This window comes from Labeo rohita, chromosome 16 (genome assembly GCF_022985175.1).
Source record: "Labeo rohita strain BAU-BD-2019 chromosome 16, IGBB_LRoh.1.0, whole genome shotgun sequence".
NCBI lineage: Eukaryota > Metazoa > Chordata > Actinopteri > Cypriniformes > Cyprinidae > Labeo > Labeo rohita.
The window spans coordinates 26,077,642-26,090,016 of NC_066884.1; the positions used below are offsets into that span (position 1 = coordinate 26,077,642).

At 30.1% G+C, this 12,375-nt stretch overlaps 1 protein-coding gene across 4 annotated transcripts in view; it reads right to left on the minus strand.

The window, feature by feature from the left end:
- hdac9b (histone deacetylase 9b) overlaps positions 1-12,375 on the minus strand; it is a 78,117-nt gene that overhangs the window by 8,663 nt on the left and 57,079 nt on the right. For all 4 annotated transcript variants that reach the window (XM_051131225.1, XM_051131227.1, XM_051131226.1 and 1 more), the window contains 3 exons: positions 6,157-6,288; positions 3,870-3,985; positions 790-912 (listed from right to left, as the gene is read on the minus strand). In XM_051131225.1, the coding sequence (XP_050987182.1) occupies positions 790-912; positions 3,870-3,985; positions 6,157-6,288 (371 nt within the window). The remainder of the gene's footprint in view (positions 1-789; positions 913-3,869; positions 3,986-6,156; positions 6,289-12,375) is intronic.

Below are 12,375 nucleotides of genomic sequence, written 5' to 3' on the forward strand. Positions count from 1 at the left end.
AAAAAAGAATATTTAAATATTTAAATATGTATTTAAACTGCCATTCAAAAGTTTGGGATCAGAGTTTTATTGTTTTTAAAGAAGTCTCTTGCTCACCAAGTGTTTATTTGATCAAAAACACAGAAAACAATTAATATTGTGAAATATTTTTATAATTTAAAACAACTCTTTTCTATTTTAATATACTTATTACTTATATAATATAGAACTTAAAAAAAGAATAACAATGTAACAATGTAAGTCTTTACTATGACATTTTATCAGTTTAACACAACACACAAATGATTTCTGAAGGATCATGTGACACTGAAGACTGGAGTAATGACATCTTTTCATCACAAGAATAAATTATACTTTAAAGTATATAAAAATAGAAAACTGTTATTTTAAATTGCAATTTTATTTCACAATATTACTGTTTTTTCTGTATTTTTGATCAAATAAATGCAGCCTTGATGAGCAGAAAAACAGCTTTAAAAAACATTAAAAATCTTACTGATACCAAACCTTTGAACAGCAGTGTATATATATATATATATATATATATATATTCTTTTATTTAAAATATTAAATATAAACTAAAATATTAAAATATGTTTCAAGATTTTGTTTCACTTATCTTAATAAAAGCCTAAATAAATTGTTCTGCCGTACTCATTTCAGTCTGATTCAGTGTTACAGAGTTCATAGGGACGCATTGTGTCATGCTGTTCATGCCAAAAATCCAGACATGGTATGAACTTGCTTTAACAGGGGAAGTTATGAAAGACGATGCATTATTTCACTTACGCTTATGGGAGAAGAGGCAGCCGAGAGACCCAGGGAGATATTGGGCAGCGATGGAGACGTATAGAGATTTAACACAGACACCGAGCTTTCAGGCCCTAATAACCTCGGCTGTGATGGCCACCGCTGTAATGGAAAAAGAGAGAGAGGGAGGGAGGGAAGAAGAGAGAAAGAGAGATATTTTGAAATCCCACCATGGACCATTGGAAAGAGCAATAGCAACAGAACAATAAACTTTAACGTACTAAAACGAATGACGGTTTTGTTCCTGCCACAGCGGAGCTGTGTGAGCTCAACTGGAGGCCGTAAAACCAAGGCCCCAGAGAAGCCCACAAACGCAGAGTCGTATCCCAGTCGCTATCATTTCTCAAACCGAACTGTATCAGAGGAAAAAACAGTCTCACTGCAGTCTTTCTGATCAGTTTTCAACTGTACTTCCTCTATCCAGTGGTGCGGCCCATCAGCATGTGGCAGAGGGGCTGTACTGTTTACCCTCCAATCCCTCCTGCCTATTCACTGACCTGTATGTGGATATCCGGCCTTATTTGACCCAGGGGACCAGTTCCCTCTGAAAGAAGATACCCAATGTAACGGATCACAATCACGGCTGGCTTTCGAAACTGGCGCGGTGTCTGCGGGTAGCGCCGGTACGATCCACGAGACGTCAAGCTTGTGTCAATACAATAGCGATCGGCCGTGTTTGTGTTGTTAACGTGTCTTTGGCTACCAGCGGCTGGTGGATCAATTAAGCTCAACCACCCACCACCTCGACCCTGGATCGCAGTGCAATAAGCATTCCTTGTCGGCTATTGCATTGGAGGTCCATGGGAGTGTAAACAGTGGTGTTGAAGAATAACACAGCTGCTAAGCTGAGGCTTCACAGAGACATGTCACATTTGCCCAGAATACACCTCTTTGTGAGCAAAGTCCACAGGGACCCGGAGGAACCAAGCCGTGAAGCCACCAGGAAGTGAGTCAGAGGGAGCTAATGAACATCGGCAAATGGGAAAAGCCCTCCGTGTTCCTAAAGGAATATTTTGGGTTCAAAACAGGTTATGCTATATTGAAAGTAAGACTAAATGATGTGGTGAAAAAAACACAAATTGTGATTTTTCAGATTACTGCAATTAATATTTAAGCTTGATTGTAGGGCCTTATAATTTGGCCCATAATATGATTATGAAATTCGTATTAAAATTATTTTAAAAAAATAATAATAATAATATAAATTTCACCGTAAGACACTGAAAACAATGGAACATGAGCTGCTCATGTGTAAATGAACACAGTGCCGTGCTTCACTTTAAAACATAAGTGCATCATTATTTGATTATATCGCAGCCTATCGATTTTATCATTTATTAAAGCACTTTTGGTTCAATTTTGATAAATTGTGCAGCCCTGATTGACAGTATTGTGGTGTGATGTTGATAAACACAAAAATAATTCTGTTTTGTTAACGTAACGGGAGGCACTTAATTGAATTAGGCCCATTTTTTAACTATTTAAAATAAAAATATGAAGTTTATTGTTTAATGAAAATACAGTAGTTGTTCTGCTAAAACCATTGTAGAATTTGAGCTGTAATGTTATTCTCTTAATTTTTATGATCATATTAGCATTTTAGTCATTATGCTCTCATGAAAATGAATCAAAACTGAATATAACTTTACACAGAAAAAGTTATAATTTTTTTTTTTTTTTCACAATACAATGAATTTGCATATTTAATTAATCTTGATTTATTTATTTATTTTTAGGTTTTGTCCCTAAAATGTTGGAGCAGTGAGTATTTTATAGTGCTGTCAAATCGATTAATCACATCTAAAATAAAAGGTTTTTACATAACATTTGTGTACTGTGTATGCTTATACGTATATATGAATGTATACATTTAAGAAATATTTACATGTATATATTCATATAGGCTGCTAAACGATTAATCGCGATTAATCACATCCAAAATCCAAAGAGGTTTTTGTTTACATAATATATGTGTGTGTACTGTGTATTTATTATGTATATATAAATACACACACATACAGCATATATTTTTTGCAAATATTTCCATGTATATATTTATATTTATATAATTTATATTTTATATAAATATAAAACATATTTTTCTTAAATATATACATGCATTTCTGTGTATTTATATGTACATAATAAATATACACAGTACACACACATATATATAATAAACAAAAACTTTTATTTAGGATGCGATTAATCATGATTAATCGTTTGACAGCACTAATATAAATATATATTGCTTACATTTCTTAAATATATACATGTATATGTGTATTTATATATACTTGTAAGTATACACAGTACACACACATATATTATGTTAACAAATTTTTATACAGTTTTATTTTGGATGTGATTAATCACGATTAATCGTTTGACAGCACTAATATAATTATATAATACATTTCTTAAATATATGCATGTATGTGTGTATTTATATATACGTATAAGTACACACAGTACACACACATATTATATTAACAAATTTTTATACAGTTTTATTTTGCTTCCTTATTTCAGAACACCACTCCGCACTACTATATATATAGTCGATTGAGCTTAACATCTACTGAACCTGGAACCTGCACACTATTTTGAAGGTTGTTAGTGAGAATATCCATAGGTGAGCCTTGAACGTAACTTTATTTTGAGCTATATCTGATCTACTCTTTCTTGCCCTGAGCTTTACGAGGGCTGCAGGCAAAGAAAACCACATAGCTATGCCAGTAAAGGTTAGCGGTACAGAGCAGGAGTTTGTGGGAGGAAGTGAACTGACTCTTTATTGTCCGTGCTGGGAGCCGTTTGCATTGGACTGAGACGGACAAGCAGGTCGCAGGCTGTAGAGACAGAGTTGTGTTTTCATAGCTGCATGAGGACAGGCTGGGCTTGTGTCGAAGAAATTTACGGGCACGGCCTGGTGGCCATCAACTTTTCTTTTTGTCGTACAGGTTTTAATCTTTCAGGAAAGCTTTGATGAAACTGCTGTGCGAAAGCTTAACTGTTAATAGACTTGCATACCTGTAATAAAACATGTTTAATGTAAGTACCTCAGTACGTGTGGTGACTGGGAGAGAGGAGGGTCCGTTTTCAGCCCCCAAGGCACTGCAGGCCCCGTTGGGTGAACTGGGCCCTGATCCCGGTGCACTGCTGCTGGCTGTGGATTCTGGGGAAAATGATATTAAATGGATATTTTAAGTGCAAGTACAGACATTATTGATAATATATAAACTGTAGATCTATAAATCCTTCATATGGTTCTGAAACAGTTTCAATGGTTTCAACAAATGGTTTTATATAAAATTAAATGTCAAGTAAATTCCAGGTATATTTTACCGGCACTTTGAATGCATGTGGTTGTCAATGTGCAATATTAACATTTTCATAACAACATCTATCTATCTATCTATCTATCCATCCATCCATCCATCCATCCATCCATCCATCCATCCATCCATCCATCCATCCACGCATACAGTATATTTATAAATATTTTCAATGTTTTTCAATATTTATTCTATCACACACACACACACATACAATAATTCATGCATTATTAATTCCTAATTTTATAACTAACTTTACCTTGTCATAAAATAAAATAAAATAAAATGATATAAAATAAAATAAAAAAAAGTCACTGGAGTCGGATAATAGTTCCATGTGTTACTTCCTGCGTAACTGTTTGTTTGTTTGTTTGTTTATTTTCTTCATTATGACAAATATCAATTATCCATAAAATAAAACAAAATAAAAATAAATGAAATGAAATAAAATAAAATAAAATGAAATAAAATAAAATAAAATAAAATAAAATAAAATAAAATAAAATAAAATAAAATAAAATAAAATAAAATAAAATATCACTGGAGTCGGCTAATGATTCCATGTGTTACTTCCTGCGTAACTGTTTGTTTGTTTGTTTGTTTGTTTGTTTTCCTTATTATGATAAATATCAACGTATCAATAAAATAAAATAAAATAAAATGATATAAAATAAAATAAAAAAAAGTCACTGGAGTCGGATAATAGTTCCATGTGTTACTTCCTGCGTAACTGTTTGTTTGTTTGTTTATTTATTTTCTTCATTATGACAAATATCAATTATCCATAAAATAAAACAAAATAAAAATAAATGAAATGAAATAAAATAAAATAAAATAAAATAAAATAAAATAAAATAAAATAAAATGAAATAAAATAAAATAAAATAAAATAAAATAAAATAAAATAAAATAAAATAAAATAAAATAAAATATCACTGGAGTCGGCTAATGATTCCATGTGTTACTTCCTGCGTAACTGTTTGTTTGTTTGTTTGTTTGTTTTCCTTATTATGATAAATATCAAAGTATCAATAAAATAAAATAAAATAAAATGTCACTGGAGTCAGCTAATAATTCCATGTGTTACTTCCTGCGTAACTGCTTGTTTGTTTATTTATTTATTTTTATAAAACAATGTTAATAAAATAAAGCCACCCCCCCCCCCAACTTTTTAATGAAGCTTTTTCTTTATTATGATAAATATCAATTATCACTGAAATAAAATAAAATAAAATAAAATAAAATAAAATAAAATAAAATGTCACTGGAGTCGGCTAATAATTCCGACTCCTATTTATTTATTTATTTATTTATGTACTTATTTATGATAAATATCAATTATCTATAAAATGTACCAGTTTGTTTCTATTTATTTTATTTTATTTATTTTACAAAACAAGGTTAATAAAATAAAGATTTTTTTGCCCCCAAGACTTTCATCTTTTTAATGAAGCTTTTTACTTCATTATGATAACAGGACAGTTGTACCACCCCTGTTCCTTCTGAATTGCCCCCCTGTAATATTAAAATGAATTTTAATTCATAAATTTATATTTAAAAATCCTCTGTATATATTGTAATTTTTATGTCTTTTAAAATTAATGAATAGATTTAGACAAATGAAAATTAACCTCATGTCATCAGTAATAGCATGATGTCATGATGTCATCTCTGGCATATTTACATTGCATGAACTGGATGACAATCTGTGACCACTGTGTTTCCAAAACCAACCACCAACTGCTGCCACTGATATATTATAAATATACACAAGTGACTGAAACCCCATGGAAAAATCATTCAAGCGGCCAAGGCTCAAAACCAGACTGGACGGTGCTCCGGATGACACCTGCCAGAGCAGCTGTTACATAACAACATCAGCACACTGAGACGGCTGCTGTGATTACTGGAGAGAAACCACCAGCGAACATCCAACCGGCAGGAAGCCTTATTGTTTATGCCCCAGGTGTGTCATCTAATTGTGAGATGCATTTTGGGATGGAACTCCTACCCAGAAGCTCCAAGGCTCTCTTTTTGAAGGGTGTCATGATGCTCCCCTCCTTCCTCCTAAGCAGTGGGCTGCTCCTCCTCTCTGCAACCTTCTGCTTTAACCTGGACCGCACCTTCAGATTGGGCTCTGAGACTGGAGAGAAAACATAATATCACATGTTAATCACATATTCGGAATCTGAACTGTTTAGTCTAAACCTTTGTAGCCAAGCGTTGTTACGGAAATGTTTTGATGCGTTTGTAGCTATGCATGTCACAAAGCAGGAGAGGGGAATCCACATTGTTGTGTTGTAGCATTCCTGTACTGTGATGTTATAGGACTATGATTAGATCTGTGGTCATTTACAGGTTGTTTTCAAGGATCAGAGTTTCTGAGCATCTGGAGTAAATTAGCCTGAGCAACAAAGGCTTTAAGCAAAAAAATAAATAAATAAATAAAAAATAAGGTCAGCAAGAGCCAGTCTGACCATACACTATTAAAAAATGATGAAAATAGGAAAGAAAACTTTTTTTTGGAATATTATATTATATTATAAGATGTATATATATACACACATTTGTATATAAAATTCACAGATAGATAGAATAATAATAACTACTTATTTTATTATAAACAATGTTAAATAAAGAAATAATTAAATAATTGAATATTATTTCATAATTATTTTTTAAAATTGCCTTTTAAATTATGTGATTAGATGTTTTTGTTTTTTCATTTTATAACTTTTTGCTTATTTTAGAAGAGTATTGTTGCCTTAAGAATTTTGTTTTGTATTATATTATATTATAATATATTATATCATATTGTATTATATTATAAAATGTATATTAATTATACTATTCAATTTATGTATATATATAAAAATTAATGTAACAAATAAATTTGTATACAAAACTAACGTAGATAGATAACTATTTTTTTATTATAAACAATGTTAAAGAAATAATTCAATAATTAAATTATTATTTAATAATTGTTTATTTTTAAAAATTCATTCTAAATACTTCCAAGTATATGATTAGATGCATTTTATTTTTGTATTTTATAACTTAGGATTTTGCTTATTTTAGAAGAGTATTGTTGCCTTAAAAACTATTTTTATTATTATATGTATAATATAGTATAATATTATATTATATTGTATTATATAATGTAAAAAATAATCAATTTGTATACACAATTAATGTTTAGTGTCAGAATGATTTTTATTAAAGAAACTATACTAATATAAGACACATTAAACTGATCAAAAAAGAAAGTAAATGCATTTATAATCTTACACAACATTTCAATTTAAACTAAATGCTTTTTTTCATTATAACATCTTCAAATATATAAAAAATAGAGAACTGTTTAAATTGTAATAGTATTTCACAATACTACTGTTTTTACTGCATTTATTTTTAACAGATACATAACTAAATATCTAACTAAATGAGTATTATTGCATTAATACTCAAGATAATATTAATAGTGTTGTCAAATCGATTAATTTCACCCAAAATAAAAGTTTGTGTTTACATAATATGTCAACTGTATGTATTATATGTATATATAAAAGCACACACATATATTATATATGTGTTTTTATATATACATACATATATACATACATACATACATACAGTAATATGTAAACACAAATTGTGATTTGACAACACCAATTATTAATTTTAAAAACTTATTAATACTAGAATAATAGCAACTCTAATTCATTCTATCTACAGATCTTTTATGAAATCAACAAGAAATTTTAGATGCAGTGTTTAGTTGTAGAGGGTTTTTATAGTCAGTTTCTGTTAAAGTAGTAAATAAATGAACAAACAAATTTAGTGGTAACAGATGTTTTGGTTAACGAGTGTCGTATGCCACACCCTGTCCATACAAAACTACATTCATGCAAAACGTGCAAAAAAGACTTCAAATGAAGAAGAAATTTACATTATTATATCAAATTACACCCTATGAGGTTTTCTGTCATCATTTAAATAAAGTTGAATTATGGAGAAGTATCTGTTTATATAACTACAACGTACAGGCAAGTGTTTCTAAACATCTCTCTGATGGGAAGCGAGTGAGTAAGCCAGCCACCCACATTCAGTGACTCCCTTTGGGAAACACCCACATTACAACTAGAAGCCAAAAATACCGAAATTCGGTCTTGTTATTACGAGTGCTGTTTGATTTTTTTCCCCTCAGTTCCCCATTGTGCAATAGTAACACTAGCAGTTATAATCTAGATCAGTGGTTCTCTACGTTTTGCTTTACAAGCTAAACTGAAAATACACTGGCAAAAAAATGGAAAGTACAAAAAATGTTTAGCAAGAGAAAATGCAAGATATAAATATACCGAATAGATATAACCATAAAGCTAAAAAAATGTAATTTTGATTTCATGTGGTCACACGTTTTGCGACCAATGGACAATATGCCTTATGAGCTTCCTCATCACATTTAGAATTATAAATAATTAATTAGAGTTATAAATAATTAATTTTAAGAAATCATCTAAAATGTGATATATACTTATACACACATGCACACACATAAAATAATAATAATTTATAATAATATTTGTTTTCAAATAAATACGTTTTACAAAAATAAATACAAAATAAACTGTATAATAAATAATCTAATTTAAGTTAAGTTATTCTAATTTATTTATATAAAATATTTTGTAAATATTCCTAATATTATTTCAGAATTAAAAATATTTTCAAAAATATTTAACATAAAAAAGTGTAATAAATAATAATTTATCAAATTTATACGTAAAAATCAGATATATAGAATGCACGTTATGTCATGTGAGTTCCCTCATGATCATACTTTTGAATAGATTATTTAGATTATTATTTTATTAATTTATTTTAAAAGTTATAAATTCTAAACAAAAAACTTAATTTGATAGAGAGATTACAGTAGTAATATTTATAAATACTAGTAGTATTTATTAAATAATAATTACAATTATTTAAATAATAATTCACTTCTATAAATTATAAATTAATTTATTATAGATAGATAGATAGATAGATGGATAAAATGTATAAATGAAATAATTTATATTTATTAAATAATAATAATTTATAATAATTACATATAATCATAATTTATTACAAATATAGTAATTATGAAATTAGTAATAGAAATAGAAAACAAAATGTATAAATTAAATCATAATTTGTAATTATTTATTTTATTATAAACATTTTTTAATAAATAAATAAATAATGCATGCAATTCTGTGTAATAATTATTCATTGAATTATTATTATTTAGGATTTTTTTTTATTTTTAAAAAGCCTTTTAAATACCGGCAAGTATGACTGGATGCATTTTTTCAGTTTTTCAGAATTTTGCTTATTTTAGAAGAGTATTGTAGCCATGCTAAGACCCCTGAAGAGAGCAGCCGAAGGAGGGAGAGGGAGATTGTTACCATACTAAAAAGACAGCTGACCAAATGGATACGACCATGTAGGATGACTTAGTATGAGAAGTGGGAGTCATGGGAAGACACAGCTGTAAGTAGTAATCTCAGAGGAGAGAACGAGAGGGAGCAAACTGGACCGCAGGCTGGGCTGCTATTTCAGGCCTCTTCAGAAGCAGAGGCAGGACCGTCTGCTCCAATCCAGCAGCGCGCTAATGGGATGTAAATCCCGCTAGCGGAGTGGGCTGAGAGCGAACTGCAGGGAGCCCTCTCCAATCCGCCTTGCACCCCACACTGTCCTGATTGCCTTCTATTTTTATTCGCCGCTACAGCCTGTCACCACGGGAAAGCTACCCTATCGCTGTGGAGGTGGAAGAGCGATTGTTGGTGGGTTTAGTAGGAGGCTGTGATCGTCATGCCACGGGAGAACACATCACTCCACCCCACAACTTCAGGAAAAAAAGCCGCGGACGGAGCGACAGTCCCGACACCTGCTTGATTTTTCCTCGCGCTGACACGCGGCCTGGAACCGGAGGCCAAGTCAAACAGGAATATGTATGAGGCAAAGACTTAACAGGCCCATAAATCAATCACATTATTACATTTGAAAGCAGCGCTAGAGGGCACACACTGCTGAGGTCTATTTATCGTGTTGTCTCGACCTAAAGACAAAGTTCCCCTTCAGAGCTGTGCGGCTTAGCATGTGTTTGACAAGTGTGAAGAGTGTATATGAAGAGTGTATAAAGTGACCAAAAAAGATCATATCTAATAAGATGTGCTAACCAGAGGCAATGATTAACACGCACTAAATGCAAAATGCACAGTTTAAAGGAACAGTTCACCCAAAAATAAACGCCAGCTTGTGCATCAGCAGCACCACACGCATGTGTCATGGTACTCTCGTGAAAACACAACACTTAAGAGACTAAATTGTGAAATAAAGTTGTTATTTTTGTTTTCTTTGTGCACAAAAAGTATTTTCGTAGCTTCATAAAATTAAAGTTGAACCACTGTTGTCACATGGACTATTTTAACGATGTCCAAACAACCTTTCTGGGTCTTAAACGTTGTAGTTGCATTGCTGTCTATGCAGGGTCAGAAAGCTCTCGGATTTCATCAAAAATATCTTAATTTGTTTTCTGAAGATGAACGAAGGTCTTACAGGTTTGGAACAACAAGTGGGTGAGTAATTAATGACAGAATTGTCATTTTTGGGTAACTACCGCTTTAAATCAATATTCAGAGATGTTCACTGAGTTAGGTGGTGATGTGACAGACAGGATTATAACTTTTAAATGGAACTAAATTTATTCAAAGAATGTTTTTTGAAATAAAATATACAAAAAAAACACAAAAAAACATTAGCTTCAAAATTACTCATTTTCATTGTTAACAGTAGTAAAATAACTAAAACTATTAACTATTAAGACCGTATAAAATGACAAAAACAAACAACAAAATTACTAAAACTTTAACTAAAATTAAAGTGAAATCAGAGAAGGACATTTAAATAATCCAACTGCCACATATAGGACAAATATATACTTTTTTAATATAAAAAATACAGCAAAATACAGACTGGTAAGAAATATTAGTAAATTTAACATTTATTTAAATGGAAAAATGAAAAGATCATTTTGGACCTTGATGATAATCATTTATTGCTATGCACAATGTTTTGGTGCCAAATTGTTAATCAGATTATATAAAATAAAATGTATAATAAATGATCATTTACAAAATTGATAAGTAATATAAATAATAATTTGTTATTATAAATTACTCAATTATTATTTAATAATTATTTATTTGATTGGATGCTTTTTTGTTTGTTTTAAGATTAAATAAATATGTAATTAAAATTAAAGTGAAATTAGAAATGGAATTTAAATAATTAAAAACAAACAATTATTTAAAACATTGTAATAAATAAATTTCCATAAGAAGTTAGAAAAAAGACATTTAAATAATCCAACTGCCACAAGGACAAATATATACTGTATTTTTTAATATCAAAAATAATGTAAAATACAGTTTCATGACTGGTTAGAAATATTTATGACTAGTAAAAATGTAACATTTAACATTTATATAAATGGAAAAATGGAAAAGATAGATTACTTAATTAATTAATTAATTACAATTAAAGTAAAATTAGAAAAGGAAATTTCAATAATAAGGACAAATATATACTGTATTTTTAATATTTCCAAATGCAAAATACAGTTTCATGACTTGTAAGAAATATTTATGACTAGTAAATGTCACACTAAGGTGTGACAAAAAGGTAAATTTGAAACTTGACAATAATCATTTATTGTTATACACAGTGTACTGACATCATATTGTTAATCAGATTATGTGTGTGTGTTTATTAGGATACTCGATAGATATTAAAGAATATGTACATTTCTATTCCTTATTGTAAGATTAAGATCATTATCTACCATTAACTTAAAGGGACAGCAATACTATAGCAAAAAATTTTACTCTTTGAGAGCATACTAATCTTTTTTTTTTTTTTTTTTATTGGTCAGACATTTCAATATATTATTGCTTCCTTTATTTTTGTCCATCTTTTGCATTTCTTTTAAAGATTAGCTTAGTCAAACATTCTAAAGGCGACATGTATTTGCACACACCTGATCCTGCCTGCCGCCTCTCTGATACTTTTTCTCTCATTAGTAAAAATGCAAACACCTGTTTTCCCAGGAGACCCGGACTATATGATGCAACAATACTGTTCTTGCAAACCATATTACTTCATTATTGCATCTCCGTTCATT